This window comes from Ictalurus punctatus, chromosome 2 (assembly GCF_001660625.3).
Source record: "Ictalurus punctatus breed USDA103 chromosome 2, Coco_2.0, whole genome shotgun sequence".
In the NCBI taxonomy this organism is placed as follows: domain Eukaryota; kingdom Metazoa; phylum Chordata; class Actinopteri; order Siluriformes; family Ictaluridae; genus Ictalurus; species Ictalurus punctatus.
Genome location: NC_030417.2, coordinates 32,572,331 through 32,592,146, shown reverse-complemented (window position 1 = coordinate 32,592,146; position 19,816 = coordinate 32,572,331). Strand labels below are relative to the sequence as shown.

Genomic DNA, 19,816 nt, shown 5'->3' with positions numbered 1-19,816 from the left:
AGTCAGTATCTGGTGTCCACCAGCTGCTTTAAGTACTACAGTGCATCTCATCCTCATGAACTGCACCAAATTTGTCAGTTCTTACTATGAGATGTTACTCCACTCTTCCTCCAAGGCATTTGCAAGTTCTCGATCATGTCTGGGGAGACACATGGTTACATGTCATTTTCCACTGCAAGAACAATCAGCTGTCCTTCCTGTCTCCCTGTAGTACTGTCTTAGGCAACTTACATTACCGACATTGCAGTTTATTGCTCTGGCCACATCTGCAGTCCTCATGCCTCCCTGCAGCAGGTCTATGGCATGTTCACGCAGGGGAGCAGGAATCCTAGGTATCTTTCTTCTGGTGTTTTTCAGAGTCAGCAGAAAGGTCTTTTTAGTGTCTTAACTTATTGTAACTGTGACCTTAATTGCCTACCGCCTGTAAAATGTTCGTGTCTTAAGGATTTAAGGACACAGGTGCAAAGTTTATTTGGATTTTACAAAAAAAAGTTTATCTGGAAAGTTTATTTGGATTTTACAAAATGATTTTTTAAAATACAGTCTTCTGAAAAAGGGACGTTTCTTGTTTTGCTGAATATATAATAATGCTAGTTGAAATGACAAAAAAAAAAGCTGCCATGAGAAGTAAATGGCACTGAACTGCAGGATACTGAAAATGATATAGAAAGAAAAAAAAAGACTTGATTTTGCTAATCAGTGGCCTAGGGACTGAACTTGATTGCGTTAATGAAATACCCTCTATTGCACAATTCTGTGCAGTTCAGTTTCAAGCAACTTCTCTTGCTTAACTATGTATATGCAGAGAACAGTGAACTGAGGACCTTCATGCCACAGTTGCCCAATTTGAACAATGTAAAAGAATACTGACATAACACTTACTGAGATTATACTATACTATACTCTGCAATCACATGACTGCCTGACCTTGAACTGCATGTCTTTCATTATGCAACAATATAATGCATGTGTTTAATGCACCAAATGTCAATTTGTGCTCTGTCTTTTGGTTTACACTAGAGTGGTATTTCTACACTCAAGTATGAAAATACCTTTTACAACTTAACACATTGTGGAGTTTTAAATCTGTGTGTGTGTGTGTGTGTGTGTGTGTGTGTGTGTGTGTGTGTGTGTGTGTGTGTGTGATTGTGTGATTGTGTGATGGGGGGGGGGGGGGGTCACTTCCCCCTTTCTGGAGTCTGAAGTTCCATGTGAAATCATGAGACAGAGCACATGACTAGTGCTCACTGCTCACTTCCTATACAACTGGCATGTGCGGCATGAAACCATGGCCTTATTTTAATCTTAATGTTATGGTAACATTTCTGTGCTCTATATATTATATTCCAGAATAACATGATAACATGGTTAAATATATAGCAATTGCCCAGTGCCACATATTGAGGCGTGGATCAATAATCACACCTCCCATGTTTTCAGACTGACAGGTTAAGTAAACAGTATGTGTTTGTGAATGACATAGAAATATGGTTTAGTCCTTTCAATGATGTTATTAACTGTAAATTGTGTGTAGTTTCAGGCAGACCTGAAACTCGCATTTAGGCCTAAAAAAGAAAAACGCAGCGCTGTGCACTCTCCTCTGTTCACACATCCCAGCACAAGTCTGCAATGGGTCATACTAAAATATCTGGAAAAGGGGGGTACATATGGAATGGCCAAAAACGGTATATTTGGCCAAAAACCTTAGAATGTTATACTTCTTATTCTAGTTTAAAGTGAGTCAAAAATAATCGCAACACATCACAAATGAATCACTGCATAAACCTGGAAAATACATTGCGCGTTTATTGGACCTCCCCTAAAAAGCGGAAATGGTTCGTGCACTCATGGTTGGTCATGTGACTGCCTCTGGATCGCCATTTTCTTCCTCTCCACCGGTGAGCTGCTCTTCTGAGGGATTCGTGACTTCGCTGTTAGACTCTCCGGTTCTTTCGAGTCTTTGGCATCCTAACAGGGTCACTCCTGGAAGCTATATCTCTGTAAGACAGGAGTCTTAGGCTCGTTTTTTTCTTTTCTCTGCAGCCAGTTTGTGTGTCCTGAAGGATGTCCTCCGACAATCCCGAGTATTCCCCATTCTTCGCAGTGATGGGCGCCTCAGCAGCGATGGTCTTCAGCGGTAAGAGACACGGTGTTTCACCTTCAGCACAAGACGGTTTTTCGGTTGAATTCGCGGTTGTATTTGATTAGGTTAGACGTTTTGAATGTAAATATCGGGACGTGAATGTGCTGGAGCACTGATGCGGTTCTGTATGGGGGAAGGGAAGCAAAGCGAAGGTTTCCATCACGGCACATGACGTCTTGGTTGACGTAGACGCCTTTAAATTATTTATTTCGGTTGGTCGTTTTAGTCAAAATACTAAAAATCCTACTACGCATAGCAAACAAGCGTATTTATCCGAAAATATACAGTTTATATCAATCTGTGTGTATATAAAATATATATTGTTAGCATTATATCTTGCCTTGCCAGATGGCAGACTAGCATTAGCTCCCTTCTTAGTGGCTGTTTGAACGAGGACATTTTATAGCATTTTGATATCCAAACCGCATTGAAAAATTTTGTTAATACATTTTTTAATTGAAATAAAAAAAAACTGCTTATTTCTGTTTTTATTTATTTATTTTCAGAACCAATCAGTTAGCTGGTTACCCCAAAGCAGGTGCATTTTTAGTGTTCAATGCGACACCTCAGTTTTTATTTGTTGCACATTTTATAGCATGGTGTTATATAATTTAAGCATAATCCACAGTCCTACACGTACAAGCTATCTGTTCTGACTAAATAACAATCAGAATATCCTGGGAGTGTCCAAATTCCCACCCCCCCATATCAGTTTGATCATTGCATCTTGTCTTATTTACAATGATTAGTTTAACGTCGGGGTTGTGCTTCCTCTTCCGGGAGGAAGTGACCGGTTTTTGCACGTGACTGCTGGTGCATAGGATGTCTAACTGCTTCGTACTTCCTCCTGACCTTGGGGTCTTACACCTTTAATGCAGCTCCGTGGAGTAATGTCTGGGTGTGCCTAAAAGATTGGCGATGCAGAGAGACATTTTACAACTAGGTGTTCGAGCGATGTTCGTTAGTCAGATCTTTGTTCTGGTTCTGGTGACCTCCTCCACATCCGTCCCAGTATGCTCTGTTTCTGCCTTGTTCTCTGGTCGCTCACACCGCTTCACTCATGTTTTTGCATTCTCTGTCTTCAGCACTTGGGGCCGCGTATGGCACGGCCAAGAGCGGCACAGGCATTGCTGCCATGTCGGTGATGAGGCCGGAGCTGATCATGAAGTCCATCATCCCTGTGGTCATGGCGGGTATCATCGCCATCTACGGTTTGGTGGTGGCCGTACTGATCGCCAACAACATTTCAGCAACTGTCCCTCTCTACAAGTAAGTCATAAACATGTTTGTATGCTCGTTTTCTGTCCTTCTTTTATATGCATGTTTATAAAATTCGTCTTGATCACTAGACCCTCATGTGCTCTGTTAATCTTGGTTACTGTATATGGGATGCATTTTTATGATAATGTTTACCACAATGTTGCACAAGGTATTTTTGGAGTGTGTGTGTGTTTTAAAGTCAAACCAAAAGAATTGCCATGTCACTCTGTAATACTAGGGTGTGATGGGGAGTATGACTAATCTACAGTCCACATCTCGCATCTGAGTTTTGAACAGCTCATGTCTTAAAGCACTAATGAGTACACAACGAGCTCAAAGACACAAATTAATTGCCAGTTTAATAGGTGTATTTGATCAAGTTAATCACTACTCTATGTTGGCTCGACTGGAATAGTGCACATCTGTCTTTCACTTGTCATTTTTCTGTGTGCCAGTGTAGCAGTCTTTCATTTCCTGTTGGAATTAATTTAGTGCAATTGGATATAATCTTATTTTGATCTTCACATATTACACAAATGTGTCTCTATGTAGCAGTACATGAATGTTACTGTCTTTGCGTTGCTGGACACAGTGTGACATTTTTTAATGTTGTAAAATGCATTAAACAAGTTATGATGTAATGTTTTATGTTTTTGCACTACCGCATTGTGTCCTGATGTTGGTGGGCCCCACTTTGAATTTACCATCAATTACATCTTGATTGTATATTTAACTGAGCTAGTTGACAGTTGGACCTTTTTATATATATATATATTTATATTTTTCTCTCTCTCTCTCTCTCTCTCTCTCTCTGTGTGCAGGAGTTTTCTTCATCTGGGTGCTGGACTGAGTGTGGGTCTGAGTGGCCTTGCTGCCGGCTTTGCCATCGGGATCGTAGGAGATGCAGGAGTTCGAGGCACAGCCCAGCAGCCTCGTCTGTTCGTTGGCATGATCCTTATCCTGATCTTTGCTGAGGTGCTGGGGCTCTATGGGCTTATTGTTGCCCTTATCCTCTCCACCAAGTAAACAGCGTTAATAATAATAATTATAATTATACTGACACAAACACCCACCCACTACAAACACACACACAAATACCAACTCTAACATCCACTTAATGAAACCCATTGAGTAACTATACCACATGAACAGAAGAGAGGGGAGTGTGTTTGTGTGTATGTAAGTATGTGTGTAAGTATGTAGGTGTGTGCGCGTGCGTGTTTGTGCTTGGTGGGCAATTAAATGTATGAGAGAGCTCTCCTCTCTGTGTGTATTATAGTAGCCTGATGTGCGTCTACTTGTAAATGCACTGTGTAGCTTGTGATCTTGTCTTGTTGGTGTTTAGATAGCTGCCCTTACCGCTACACTTGTTTGTTTGTGTTTTTATTTCGTCTCTTTTTCTCCTCGTTTGAAGAACAAATCATCCAGGGTTTTTTTTCCCCACCCCTGTTTTGGGACCATTTTGCTGATTAATGCTGATATTGAGGACTTAACTGTAAAAAAAAAAAATATTAAAAAAATGCTTTTTTCACTGATTATTTATGAAGATTTTGAAATGTTCATGAAATTGTTTAACGGAAAGTCTTTATTGAAATCCCAATGATCTCTATATATATAAATACATGTATCAGAAGTATATATCTGTATAGGTAGGTGAATTGCACTGTGGGTAATTTGTGCTTGGAGTTCCTCTGGATGTAATCATCAGTTACCATGCAAATTTTGTTGTCTGTATCAAAGTTATTGGTGTGGAAGTTTACAGAGCGTGCTGTCTGTGAGTGTATGCACGCATATGTTTGTTCGAATGTGTATGTTTTAATTCTAAGGTGACATTCTTTGAACAACGTGTAGCGTTATACCTGTAGCTACTGCTGTTTCTGGTTGCATTGATGGGCACACACCAGCCCGGCCCGTCCTGTTTCCAAATAAAACTTCAACTTCCTTGTGTGTCTGGTTTTGCTTTGCATTGACTACTTGCACACACACCTTCATGTCTGGCATTATGCTTTCTTTTTTATTACTCTAGTCACTACTTAAGAGCAACACAGTTTATATATTTGTGCAATGAAATGTGAGGATGTTGTATAGCTGTTATCTTGTGCTTAATACTGCAGAAGCTGAGCTTTACATTTTTTACATTCTTGCCAAAGATGCCAAGTGAAAAAATAGTAATGGTAGGAGGGGAAAAAAGAGAGAATGTGCTGGATGAGAAATTAGTACATACTGTAGGTTACCATGGGTCAGAGTTTGTTCTTCACTGAACTCTTACCCAATTTTGCACCCCCACTACAGCTTTGTTTCAGCTTAGTGTTCTATGGCTTAGTGACTTAGTAAATCAGCAAAGAGGAATATTGTGTTTGTGTTTACTTCTTCCCTATTTTTTAAAACAAAAAGTGTGTGTATATATATGTATGTGTGTGTATATATATATATATATTATTCCCATCTTTTTCCAACTATTGACTGAGCTTCCCACCACCTCCATGTCTATTAATATTATTTACCCACTTCTACCCAGTGTCCTTAGTGGCTGGCTAGTGCAAAGCAGAAGCCATTCAAAACCCCAGTCCAACTTCCACAATTAAACTTTGTAGAAAGCAATAGTGAAACAGCACAAGCTGTCTTAGTAAGGTGTTGGGCAATTGGAGCTGCTAGAGCATAATCTATATGGCCAGTGGTTTGTGGACACCTGACCGTCACACAGATGTGGGTCTTCCCCAAACTTGCCACAAAATTGGAAGCATTGAATTGGATAGGATGTCTCTGTATGCTGCATCATTAATTTCCCTCCACTGGAATTAAGAGGCCCAAACATATTCCAGCATGACAACTCTAATGTGCATAAAGTGAGACCCCTGAAGACATGGCTTGCCAAGGTTAAAGTGGAAGAACTTGAGTGGCCTTCAAAGAGCCCTGATCGCTGGGGTTTGAACTCATCTTCCACTTTGTAGTCCAAAATCATAATCATTGTGCTACCACTGCCATTCAGGGAATGCACAAATGTCTGCAAGCCAGGGACTACCAAAAAAAACTCCTAGACCACAGATTCCGAACTCTGATCCTAGAGTTACATTTTCATTTATTCATTTAGCAGATGCTTTTATCCAAACCGACTTACAAATGAGGAAATACAAACAAAGCGATATATCAAACTGAGAACAATACAAATAGTGCTACTATACAATATCTTTTAATTGAGTTGTAGAAAAGCAAAGTGCACAGAGTAGCGGTGTAAGAGCCAGAGTAAGGTTTTTTTTTTAACGGATAACGTGGGGTTGGGGTTTTACGGGTTAGTTAAATGTTCACGGAAGAGGTGGGTACCTATCCAAAAGAGTACCTATCCAAAAGTATATATATTTATTAAATATAGGTGCGCACCAATTATTGGCACCCTTTTAGTCAATACTTTGTGCTACCTCCCTTTGCCAAGATAACAGCTCTGAGTCTTCTCCTATAATGCCTGATGAGGTTGGAGAATACATGGAAGGGGATCCGAGACCGTTCCTCCATACAGAATCTCTCCAGATTTCGAGGTATACGCTGGTGGAGTCTCCTCTTCAGTTCACCCGACAGGTTTTCTATGAGTTTCAGGTCAGGGGGCTGGGATGGCCATGGCAGGACCTTGACTTTGTGGTCAGTAATCCATTTTTGTGTTGATTTTGATGCATGTTTTGGATCATTGTCCTGCTGGAAGATCCAACTATGGCCCATTTTAAGCTTTCTAGCAGAGGCAGTCAATTCTTCATTTAATATCTTGATATTTGATAGAGTCCATGATGCCATGTATCCTAAGAAAATGTCCAGGTCCTGTGGCAGAAAAACAGCCCAAAACATTAAAGAGCCACCACCATATTTAACCGAGGGCATGAGGTAATATTCCTTGGACCCCTGTGAAACAGGAAGTCACGGTTGAACAATTTAATGTTCCTAGTCACCCAGGTGTACTAGAAAAAAGAAGGTAAAATGTCAATGGGAATATACTTCAAATATATTTTTCACATATGAATTCATGGGGTGCCAATCATTTTTGCACACCTATATTTAACAAATTATTTTTTTTGAGAAACCTGTGTTGTCTTTGCAGTTGTTTGAAATCATTTTTCACAGCCTTCTTTACTCATATTTGTCAAGGGTGCCAATATTATTGGAGGGCACTGTAAACTGTGTCAGTGTATGACATTTACAGTACAATTCAAGTGGCAGAACAATATAGGTTTATCTGAATTTGCAACGATACATATACTTTTTCATGAAGATAAAATGATATGTATAGGTGAACCAAAAACCTGTCTGGAGCACAATGTAGGTGCTTAACAAGTCATACGAGATCGCGTATCAGGCCTTATACTCCTCTTACAGGGTGGAGCAGATCTTTTTACATTTGCACTCCAGTTCCTGAGGAGCCAGGATTCTTATAGATTTTCATGATGTCCTGGTATGTGAAATTAACATTTTGATATAACCCATATCAGAATTAGAATCAGATACACTATATGGCCAAATGTTTGTGGACACCTGACCACAGCACTCATATGTGCTTGTTGAACATCCTATTCCAGATTTAACCCCCTTTTGCTGTTCTAATAACCTCCACTCTTCTGGAAAGGCTTTCCACTAAATTTTGAATTGCGACTGTGGGGATTTGCCCGTTCAGCCACAAGAGCATTAGTGAGGTGAGGCACCGATGTTGGGTGAGGACGCATGGGGAACCATCGCTGGCAAACCATATCTTCATGGACTGTGTGATTTGTGTACACGTTGTGGGGCAATGTCAAGCTGGAACATGTTTGGACCCCTTAGTTCCAGTGAAGGGTTTCTAGCAACAATTTGGGGAAGACCCACATATGGGTGTGATGGTCAGGTGCCTTTCTGCCATGTCATTAATACAGGAATGTACAATAAAGTGTCAGTGCAACATGACACAAATTTTTCAGCAGTTTCATTTTCAAAGCCTATAGGAGATTATATAAGACACTGATTTATTATCAAACTACAGATACACATATTACTCCAAACGACATATTATTGCGTCATTAAAACGATAAAAACGTAGCCAATAAGAGGAGAGGCTAGAAAATAAATCCTGCCCCATCACCTGATTGGCCGTCAGTCATTGGCGGAAAATGGGCGGAACTCGGTGCCGTATTGTTTACGTCTGTGTGCTGAAAGTAGGTCATAAGAGCGAGATAGCTAGTAATATATTTCTCACAAAAATATTTATTCGTAATCACACAGAACTGTAACGATAACGGAAAAAGAGCAGGATTCCCGCGGGCTGTCCGGTGACATCTACAAAGCTGGTAAATTAGCTTGATAGTGCTATGTGGCGCTACTGAGACCGCAGACTGCTAACTGATGCTAATCTTGCTAACTCAAGAAGCCGTTAACTAACCTGGATAAGACTTTCTGCATCAGGATGATGTTCCGACGTTCGCATATTGTTATCTCATGACTGGCTGTTGTTTTTGCTCTTAAAGCTGAGAAGGATTATAATGAATAAACTAACGAACAAAAAAGGAGCCTTAGCTGAGCTAGTTAGCTATAGCTAATCACTTTGATTAGGCCGAAGAAGAGCTCTAAAGCTGCTTTTCCGGTTTCAAGCCTTAAAAAAAAAGATTTATAACTGATCAGTGATTTAGCACGATTTATAAGTCATTTTGTATGAAGTATTGAAACTGATAGATGACACGTTTTGAATGGCCACGTTTTCAGGTCGCTGTATTAACCCGGTTTGCTTGTAAATTGGATTGCAAGGCAGCACCCTGTTGCCAACTCTTTTCAGGGGCAAGTAGCTAAAGCTCGCACGAAGTCTCCAGGTGACGTTATGGACTCTTTTGCATATCCCTATGTTCATCCTGTTTTGTTTACATATCAAATTACAAATTAGGTTACATGAAGAAGGAAGACTTTCCGAAGACCCTTGGAAACGATGATGAATAAATCGAACAGAGTTTTATCAGATTAGGAAATTATATATTATAATGTATGTCTTATCGTAAGAATAAATTAACCTTTTGCACGTTTACTAAATACTATACTTTCTATCAAGAACGCAGACAAGAAGAAACAGTAAGTAGTCGTGAATTAGACATGGAAGAAATGGTTACGGATGGAATAAATTGCGTGTTAAAAATGATGAACAAAGTGCAAGGCTGGGACATGCAATGTTGAATGATTGGTTGATGGGAAACATTGGTGATCAGTGATTATGGGACATGATAGTGCTCAGTGATTGATCGATGGGAAATGGTGGTGATGGGTGATTGATCGATGGGAAACGGTGGTGACCGGTGAATGATTTCGGATGATCGTTAATGTGAATTGTTTGCAGGTGTGGCATGTCCAGGCGCAGCCGAAACAGTCGAGCGTGGCGCAGTGTGTGGAGCGGAATTCGGCGGGATGCTGATGCAAAGACGCTGGTGCTGCCCTCCGAGAGCGATGAATGGGGTTGTGACCGCCTACAGGTCAGTGTATGTGTCTGAGCCGGCCACGATTAGCTGAACTTTTTTAAAATTCTAGCAGAAGGCTAGTGATCAGAAACTGATTCAGATGTGATTATTATTAATTGAACAATGAATCAACACAGCAATAGATAGATCTTACAATAGTGGTTTTACTGGGAATTAAAGGGGCATATTTTTTTTACTAAGATGGCTAATTTCACACATTGTACAAAGGCCTGCTGAAATCCACATGCTAAGATATATATATATATATATATAATATATATAATATATATATGTATATATATATATATATATTAATTATTGCCTGGTTTAAAAAAAAAAAAACTTGGAACTGTCACACACATGATATACTGTATTTGTGTTGTTTAGTACAGTGACTCAGATTCAGAGGCAGAGTATCCTGGCATTGTACCCTCGGTGCCAAGTGCGGTGCCAGTAACCGGAGAGTCGTACTGTGGTTGTGATTTGGAGATGGAATCGAGTTACGACCCACGTCTACGCAGTTACGCACGGCTGCGTGACTGCCATTGTGGTGAAGATGACCAAGGTACAGGTGCATGGATTTATTTTAATTCTACAGCACTCTTTTTCTTTTTTTTCCCCCCCCAATTCCTTTTCTCTGCTGTTAAATGATGTATTGAGTGTCTGATCGGATGCGCTATGTGTGTGTCTTTGCGTGTCAGAATTTGACTGGGTGTGGGATGAGGGCAGTCGGTCAGCGGCCACGCTGCTGAGCTGTGAGAACAGGAAGGTGAGCTTCCACTCGGAGTACAGCTGCGGCACGGCGGCTATCCGTGGCTCCAAGGAGCTCTCAGAGGGGCAGCACTTCTGGGAGATCAAAATGACCTCTCCGGTCTACGGAACAGACATGGTGCGGTTTGACAGAGTACTTTCTGAGTCTAGCTTTGTGTTCATGGTTTTTTTTTTTTTTTTTTTTTAAATGAAATATGACCCCTTATAACAGCATTACAGGAGACATCCTTCAGCTAAAGCAGAAGTAAACGTAATAAAATTGTCTGGCAGAAAAGCCAACTCACTGAAGAAATAAGGACACAGGATCTAAAGGACCCTGATTTTCACATCGGTTACTTCCACGTTGCGGCAGCTTTATCTGGGTGAATTTTGACCTTTGAAGTCATGAGTTTTGGTTTTGTGAGCCAGTAGAAAACAAGTTGGTGGGACTGTAGTGCCATCAGTGGGGGGGTGGGGGATGCATTTGCCTTGCCTTTGCCTTTGTACTTATTTGTACTGTTGCTTCTCTTAAATCTGTTTATTTATTTATTTTTATTCATCTCTCGTCCACCAACGTACTCTAGAGTTTTGTTAGTAAAATCCATTTTTTTCTCTGTGCCTTCTAGGATATCTGGTTAGCAATGTTGGCACCTCTGCTTTATGTATATATATGTGATATTTATGACATGTTTGTGAACAAACACGTCAAATTAATTTTTTCTCCAGTTATTGGCCAAAGTTTTTAATTCAGTAAATCACCTGTGTAATGATGATGAGCTTTTTGTGTGTGGTTTGCAGATGGTAGGAATTGGTACATCAGATGTCAATCTGGACAAATACCGACATACATTCTGCAGTTTACTGGGAAAAGATGAAGACAGCTGGGGCTTGTCATATACAGGTAAATACACTATAGGGCACTGCAAGCAAGCAGTGACTTTAATAAAAAAAATAAAAAAAAATTTCCAAACTACTTCACAAATAAATCACTTTTCCCAACAACAAGGTATGCTCACTGACATCAAGATTTTCATTATTTACACCTGTTTGTTTGATGCGTGCGGGATCTGGATTGTACCCCAATAAGAGTTTAAACATGCACGTTAACACTTGTCGTCAAATCTGTCCCAAACGTCCTGGATTAAAATCTGATTACTGCATCGTTTATATAATATGCGAATTGTAACACTTTACAACATTGGTGATCATGTTTGTCTTGAGCTTATGTGGATTCGGTCTATGCGATAGAAGGTTGCGACTTCAGACAACTCGTTTTTTGCATACTGCTTTAAATTTTTATTTCAGTTTTATTTGTATGACTCTTTTAAAAGAAGCCATTGTCACGAAACGGCTTCACAAATATTCGGATGTAGATTTGAGAATGATGTTCAGTATGAGTAGATTGTGGAGGAGTCCTCTGATGAGCACAGGACACTTTATTTTTATTTTTATTTTATTTTTTTTTATTATTATTTATTTATTTATTTTTTATGATTACAGAAGCAGTTCTTGGTTACAAATCTACAGAACCCATATGAGATTATTCTCTGAAGCTAGGATGAGACTCGGGCATAAACCGTTTTTGGAAAGTGCAAATATTTGTTGTATCCGTGTGGGACCATCCACAGCAGCAGTTTTCTCATTTCAGCATCCAATCTTTAGAATATGACAAAGTGAAGATGATGGGGGTGGATGGGGGTGTATTGTGCTGGGCATCTGTACTGATCTGTACAGTCAAATTCATGTTCAATCGTACAGATTTAGATATTTGCAATCTGTTAAATTGAAAACATCTAGCACCACTTGAAATATTTTGTACTAGTTTCATGTTCTTACCTTATGACATAAAGTATCGGGAAGATTCTTGTCAAAACATTGCTCAGAGAGACGGATTTACACGATATGACCAAAAGTTTATGGAAACCTGACCATCACACCCATATGTGGTTCTTCCCCATACTAATGCTACAATGGTGAAAGCACAGAACTGTCTAGAATGTCCTTGCTGTATGCTGTAGCTTTAAGATTTCCCTTCACTGGAATTAACCGGAACGCTGACTGCACCCCAGGCCACCTCCATCCAACATCAGTTCCTGACCTCACTAATGCTCTTGTGGATGAATGAACACAAATCCCCACAGCCACGCTCCAAAAGTAGTGGAAAGCCTTCCCAGAAGAGTGGAGGTTATTATAACCAGGGGTGCACATAACTGGTGCGCATGCGTGACCGAAATAAAAAAAAATGCGCAGGGGTAACTAGCTTAGACCAATCATTTGCGTACCAATAGTTATAAATGTACAGTCACTGTCTTGGATCGACTGTAATAGTGTGAGAGATGTTCAAAAAACATCAGACATTAAGCAACTTATTTGGCATTCCGCCACCTCAGAAGAAATGTCAGGTCGAGCCGGATATAAAGAAAAGCGTTTTCTCAGAGAGGTGGCTTCAAAAAGTGCCACGGCTTGACTCCGACTATGAGCGCAGTCAAATGTAGTTTAATATACGCCTTCTAGTGCCTTCTATGCAGGGACAAAGAGTTTCAGTCAACCAGTGTTTGATAAGCATGAAAAGAGTAAGGAGCAAGCAGATGTTGTACAAGCTATTAATAGTCTTGAATAACATGCTAGTCAAGATGAAATATCCCACTTGCTAGATGGCAAACCGAGGTGAATGAAGAGCAACAGAAGGCTCTGTGTGATGTTTTTCTCCTGGCCTTCCATAAAGCGAAACACGTACGTCCTGTGTCTTCGTATGCTGAGGGTATGGTATTCTTGAAAAGACTAGGAGTGAACGTCGGAGGGGCTTATCATTCACGTGAAGGGGGAACGCAAATAATTCAAAGCATAGGACTGACTCTCACTACAGATTTGAGGAAAAAGTTTAAATCGGCTGTATTTTGTGGTCTCCTTTTTGGCGGCTCGGAGGACATAACAAAAACGGAGCTGGAAATTGCTTATATCGTGTCTGTGTCCACCGGCAAAAAGTTCACCGTTGATTTCCTTGGACTAATTGAACTGGGTGCTAAACGAATGGCGGGGAACATAACGGACGGGCTGGTAAATCTAATCTATGACTCAGGCTTTGATGAATGGAGGATGGTTTCATATTGTGGTACGCTTAATCGTTCTGTTGTCAAGCTGCTGCAATTTTATTCACATAAAATTGGAGCAAAAAATGTTGAAGTGCTAAAGAAGTTGTGTGATGAGAATGGCATCTCCTTTTTGAAATTAGGAAAGTTTCACACTATCAGATGGTCTACATGGAGGAACAAAACTGTTGAAAATATCGAGACGTTTGCCTGCCATTCAAATGCAACTGGCTAAAACGGATGACAATGACTTGAAGCATATCTGTGCAGTGTGTTTTCAGTGTTTGCTGGCCAACATGTTTGACACTGGCATCATTTTGCAGCTGACTTCCCAGAGGTTTCAGCAGGAAAAGCTGACCATAAGAGAATGTATAGATGAACTCATGCTAGCCATTGGACAGTTCATGTTTTTGCGTGAAGTGAAGGCCAGCACAGGAATCACACCATTTCCCATGCTGATGCTGACAGGGACAATGCTGATTTACTCTGAGGTTTAATTGGAGAGTTTGAAAGCAGATATGGATCTCTAAAGTCCTCAAGAAATACAAGACCTCCAAAGCTTTGGCAACACAACAATCCGCACCATTCTCCATAATCATGAGGCCATCTTGTCTCTTGACCGAGACTTAACTATGAGAATGTATGCATTTGAAGCAAGCAGGAAAATGCTTGGCAGTGTCCTCTGTGTTTGATTTAGTCAAGATAGTTAATACAAGCAATCCAGATTGTTACTCCAATATCTACAAGGTACTTAAATTGTCCTTTATGCTTCCTTTTGAGCAGTGCAGCTTGTGAGAGGGGTTTTTCACATCTCAACATAAAAAACAAGTAAAGATCCCATCTGTCATGTACTCGTCTCTCAGTCCTGATGTGCATCCACTTGTCAAAGATGACCACGGAAACGTTTGACCCAAAGCCAGCTATAGACCTATGGATGCAAACAGCCCATTGCTGGCTCCATCAGGGAAGTGTATCATCTTCCACCATCCAGGAAGCAGCAAGTCCATCATCCTTTAATATAACTGAAATGGAAGATAGTGAGGCGGAACGTGAATAGGATGACGCTTAGTCAGACATATGGAGGGGAACACTGTGGGGGTGAGTACCGTACAAACTCTCCAAGTGCTCTCCTGAGAACCAGAATTTAAAAAAAAAAGTTATGTGCATCCCTGATTATAACAGAAACGGGGAAATAAATCTGGAATAGGCTGTTCAACAAAGACACATGGGTGTGATGGTCAGGTGTCCACAAACGTTTGGTCATGTAGTTTATTCATACTTCAACATGTCTTGGATATTCTGAAGTGGTTCAAGATCAGATTTAAATCTGTTTAATGCAGTTACTGCAGTTTTTATGTGGATAATCTGGGCATAATCTTTATATTCTTACTATATGGGACATAATATGGGAAAAGCCTTGTTGGTGTTTGTTGACAGTCCGTCACCAACTATTCACGATACAAACTTAAAATGAACACGCCTAATTTACTAAAGAAATTCCAGAACAGAAATTTTTGGGGAAAAAACCTTTTAGTTATAGTTGCTTCCAAACATCTAACATGTAATGTAGGTAAAAATGCATCCATAATACCACATACAGCACCATGAGTTTTTATTATGTTTCAGTATTGTGTATAACTAATTATGAGTGTTGGTCTCTAGGGTTGTTGCATCATAATGGTGACAAAGTGAACTTCTCATCGCGGTTTGGTCAGGGATCCATCATAGGCGTTCACTTGGACACCTGGCATGGAACTCTCACCTTCTTTAAAAATCGCAAATGCATCGGTAAGAGGCACTTTACACATCGCTAATAATCTTCACATCATGACAACGGGATCATGATGAAATTGTGTTTGCCACAGAATAGCACAGTAGAAGTAGGCTCACACATCTGTAACGTAGAACGTAAGAAAGTATGAGCTGCTCTCCAGGGACGAACTTTATCAGGCTCATCCCAGGAGGAACTGAGTTCCAGGCTGCCTTTTCAAACACGTTATCTAGCATAAAGTATCAGCATGGAAGCTTTGAAACTTCCTGTTTACTGTTTAATGTGGCTTTGTCAAATTATCCTTTGTTTCCTTTTCGCATACTCTCCTTCATATTTGTGGCTGTTCGGATACACTGATTACCTTAAAGGAGCAGTTTGTAAGATATAAATGTGGTCTTACTCCTGTATAACCACATAATGTGAAAGATACTGTAGAATAATTGGGATTTGCGATATTACCATGCAATGGACTGTGTTCGTTTATTCATTTCAAACTTTTTTTTGTATTTCAATATTGATTAGAGATTTATTTTAGGCTTCTAAAATTAAACCTTTTTATGGCCCACAAGTTTGCTTCCTTTAAAAACATAAACGTTTGTCAGTTCAGGAGAAGAGGAATTTAGACTTGTGATTTTTTTTTAATATATTTTTTTTTATTGTAATTGCACTTTTCTTTACAGGAAGCAGAGGGTTGCCAAGAATTGCAAACTGCTCCTTTAAGTGAAATGACTGCTGAGTTAGCATATCTGCAGACTTGGTCAGAATGCCATGTAGTACGTAGTTTGAAGGAAACAGACCGTACAGATCACACACAGAAGTCAGTAAGGGATAATGAAAGTATTAGAACACACGCTGAGTAAGGATGAGTTCAGTTATTAGTCCTATATATGCATTATTTCTATTCCATGGCATTTTTTAAATGCAATGTGTGTTTGAATGTGTATAGGTGTAGCTGCCACCGAGCTGCAGAACAAGCGTGTGTTCCCCATGGCATGTTCCACAGCTGCCAAAAGCAGCATGAAGGTGATCCGCTCGGTCTCCGCTCCCACCTCACTCCAGTACCTCTGCTGCTGGCGCCTGCGTAAGCTCCTCCCTTCAGGAGCCGACGCCCTTAGAGTGCTTCCCCTCCCACCAGGGCTCAGGCACCTTCTACATTCCAAACTTGGCTGGGTGCTAAGCTTAGACCACTCACATATGCATACAAACTCAAACACACACACACCAGCCGGGCCCTCTTCAGGCAGCGAGTCGGACGGCTGCGCCTCCGACCCTGAGGCCTGCCAGAGGAAACGTTGCCGCTGGACCTGAGGCGAATATACATACACACACACTCACACTTACTTACTCACTCACTCTTACAATTATTACATTGTCAAGTGTTTTCAGTTGCAGACTCGTATACAGTGGACTGTTTAAAAAAAAAAAAAAAAAAAAAAAAAAAGATAATTAATGTATCTGATTTAACAAGAAGCCTCTCCACATTGAGGATACTGTTTGAATTTAATTTGTGGATCATAGTCAGACATGCAAAATTCAAAACTTTTCTGATGTACAGATCATGTAAAAGACACGCACATGCAGTCTGATGGATCACAATGAAACAATGAACTGTCTTTCTACTTTATAGCATAGTGCTGAATGTTCCTGCTCTGTCCCTGCTCTCTCTTTCAGGGTTTTGGATCAAAAAATATCACACTTTTCCATCCTGCGTGAACTGTTATATAAAATCTCAGTATTAACTTTAGCGTTACCTGTAACCTTCAGCACTGTGCCCTTGTCTACGTGTACTTCAACATAGCTTATATCCAAACAAGTAGAATGAGTAAAATGGACACTCAGATGGATACTTGACTAGTTTGACAGCAGGTCTCATCAGTATAGCATTGATGTGCTGAATCTAGTACTGTATGCTACATTTATTACATCTATTTCTTGCAGTTACTACATTTTGAGAAGTTTAGAAGAATCACATTACTGTCTTTTATACAGCTATGCCACAATATAATGTTATACAGGGGTGTCTTCAAAGCAGAGGTGCCAACATGTACGGTTTGGCCGTAGTATTTTTCAGATTAATCACTGTGTCATCAGATCAATCCATCTGTTTTGATTGCAAGAAAGCAAAAAATGACGTGTTGTTTTTTTTTTGTTTGTTTTTTTGTTGTTTTTTTTTTTTTTTTTAAACATTTGTCCATTGGCTATGAATATACAATTTAGAAAAGAAAACAACATTGTTTTCTATTTTAGCAGACAGTTTAGACCCTGAATATGATGTTTTAGGCCTATGTACTAATGTTGGCCTCCTGTGTATATACTGAGTTTTATGTGTATATTTTGATAGTTCATATATTTTTACCTGGAATAAAGGACAAGTAGATCACAACCTCCTAGAAATGGTAGTGACCAGGTTGATAAATAGGGTAAAATTTGTTGAGCCCAGAATATCAACATGGTCACTGCCATTTTTGAAAGATTGTCATCCACTTGTCTTTTCCTTCCCAAGTTGTGGTCTCTGGGAAAATCTGCAGACACTCCTGGCCAAGCATTTCTCTACACTGATTTGAGTCAGATTGGCAGACCTTCAGGATATGTAATTATGTCATCAAATTACATTATAACTACAACATTTGTATACAGCAGGTGGGGCACGGTGTCCCTCACACCCCTACCCTGTGTGGAGTTTACATGTTCTCCGTGTGCTTCAGGAGCTTCCTCTGGGTACTCCGGTTCCTTCCCAGTCCAATGACGTGCATCGTGTATGCTGATTTGTTGTAGGCTGACCTGGCATTTCCAAATTCTGTTTGTGCCCTGCTATGGGTTGGCATCCCATACAGGGTGTCCTCTGCTTTGTTCCCTGGGGTAGGGTCCAAGCTCCCTGCAGCCCTGTGTATTATAAGTGGTATGGAAAATGGATGGATGGATAGATTTGTATACAGCTTCAATGATGTCAGCTTTCTGATGTTGTCTTTTTGCTATTTTTCCTGTATCTTGCATCTTCAAATTATGTATGACCATCTCATACTGAGCTTTTTGTCTTACTGTGAAGAATGGAAAATGCGGGGGGAGTATGGGGCTGAAAATTCAGTCTGTTCTGTACATATTGTATGTATTATATGTATTAGCTTATTCTCTTTTCTCGATCTCCCTTTACTATATGTCAAGCATGGGCTTCAACTGATGTATGATTAAAAGAGTTGATTGAAAATCATATAAACTGGGGGGGAAATGGCTGGATATATAGGTTGTTTGTTTTTTAAGCGTAATAAAGGATTAAAAACTGGTTGAGTGTACACCCCTTTATTTGGTTTGGTTTTTAGGCACATCAACCTATGCATCTACATTCATTGGCCCTTTTATAAGGTACGCCTACCATATAGGTGCACTGACTGTCAGGTGCTAATTTATAATAACCAAGTTATTGTGCGTATAGTATACCATTTTCGGCACAACAGTGACACTGAAAGGGTGGTTACTGGATGTTTCTTTTGTATGAATCTGTCAGGTGTGTCAGCAGACATTTGACGAACAGAAATGGAATAATGAGTCCCTGAACAAAGGGGGGGGGGGTCCAATATTAAAAGTAACAGTTAGTATCTGGTGGCCTCCAGCTGCTTTAAGTACTACAGTGCATCTCAGCACCAAATTTGTCATTCCTTGCTGTGAGATTTTACACCACTCTTCCACCAAGGCATTTTCAAATTCTCCATCATGTCTGGGGGGGCACACATGTCATTTTCCACTGCAAGGAGGATCAGCTGCCCTTCCTGTCTCCCTGTAGCACCGTCTTAGGCATCTTACATTACCAACATTGCAGTTTATTGCTCTGGACACATCTGCAGTCCTCATGCCTCCCTGCAGCAGGTCTATGGCACGTTCATGCAGGTGAGCAGGAATCCTGGGCATCTTTCTTCTGGTATTTTTCAGAGTCAGTAGAATGGTCTGTTTAGTGTTCTAAGTTTTTGTAACTGTGACCTTAATTGCCTACCTCCTGTAAACTGTTCATGTCTTGAGGACTGTTCCACAGGTGCATGTGCAATAATTGTTTATGGCTCAACAAACAAGAATGAATAACATTGTTAAAACCCTTTCCAATAAATGTCTGTAAAACTTATTTGAATTTTACCAAATTATGTTTAAAATACAGTCTAATAAAATACAATAAGGGGCGTTTTTTTTTTCTTTTTTTCCTGAGTTTATATAAATATTTAAAGCTAAAGGTTTGAGAACCCCCGTGGTAGATGATGTACCTCATAAACTGTCAAAGAGAATATGTTAATTAGGTCTATGATGTATTTCAAAAAGGAGACAACATTTATATAAATTATATTTTATTTACATTTACTTTTTACTCGGG

At 40.0% G+C, this 19,816-nt stretch overlaps 2 protein-coding genes across 8 annotated transcripts; both read left to right on the top strand.

Annotated features, from left to right (window-relative positions):
- The first annotated feature begins 1,951 nt into the window (after positions 1 to 1,951).
- atp6v0ca (ATPase H+ transporting V0 subunit ca) lies at positions 1,952 to 4,912 on the top strand. The gene is given in 3 exon segments (NM_001201292.1): positions 1,952 to 2,137; positions 3,229 to 3,412; positions 4,225 to 4,912. Coding segments are annotated over 3 exon segments (462 nt in total). The 5' UTR covers positions 1,952 to 2,064; the 3' UTR covers positions 4,430 to 4,912.
- A 3,576-nt stretch (positions 4,913 to 8,488) lies between these two features.
- spsb3a (splA/ryanodine receptor domain and SOCS box containing 3a) lies at positions 8,489 to 18,742 on the top strand. 7 transcript variants are annotated; one of them, XM_017482706.3, is made up of 7 exons: positions 8,489 to 8,571; positions 9,735 to 9,873; positions 10,240 to 10,423; positions 10,554 to 10,741; positions 11,401 to 11,503; positions 15,354 to 15,479; positions 16,409 to 18,742. In XM_017482706.3, exons 2-7 carry the CDS (start codon positions 9,742 to 9,744, stop codon positions 16,768 to 16,770), a joined length of 1,095 nt encoding a protein of 364 aa, XP_017338195.1. In that variant the 5' UTR covers positions 8,489 to 8,571; positions 9,735 to 9,741; the 3' UTR covers positions 16,771 to 18,742. The 7 variants fall into 7 exon arrangements, with proteins under 7 accessions (XP_017338195.1, XP_017338240.1, XP_017338214.1 ...); XM_017482751.3 differs by having other exon boundaries at positions 8,519 to 8,703; positions 9,735 to 9,867; positions 10,245 to 10,423; XM_017482725.3 differs by having other exon boundaries at positions 8,519 to 8,703; positions 9,735 to 9,867; positions 10,240 to 10,417.
- Positions 18,743 to 19,816: the final 1,074 nt, after the last annotated feature.

What these genes read in the sequence shown, in the direction of transcription:
- spsb3a (XM_017482706.3), top strand. Translation starts at nt 9,742, where the DNA reads ATGTCCAGGCGCAGCCGAAACAGTCGAGCGTGGCGCAGTGTGTGGAGC. An exon ending in GTGACCGCCTACAGGTCAGT is followed by an intron (nt 9,874 to 10,239) that starts GTATGTGTCTGA and finishes TGTGTTGTTTAG; the next exon opens with TACAGTGACTCAGATTCAGA. An exon ending in CTGGGGCTTGTCATATACAG is followed by an intron (nt 11,504 to 15,353) that starts GTAAATACACTA and finishes GTTGGTCTCTAG; the next exon opens with GGTTGTTGCATCATAATGGT.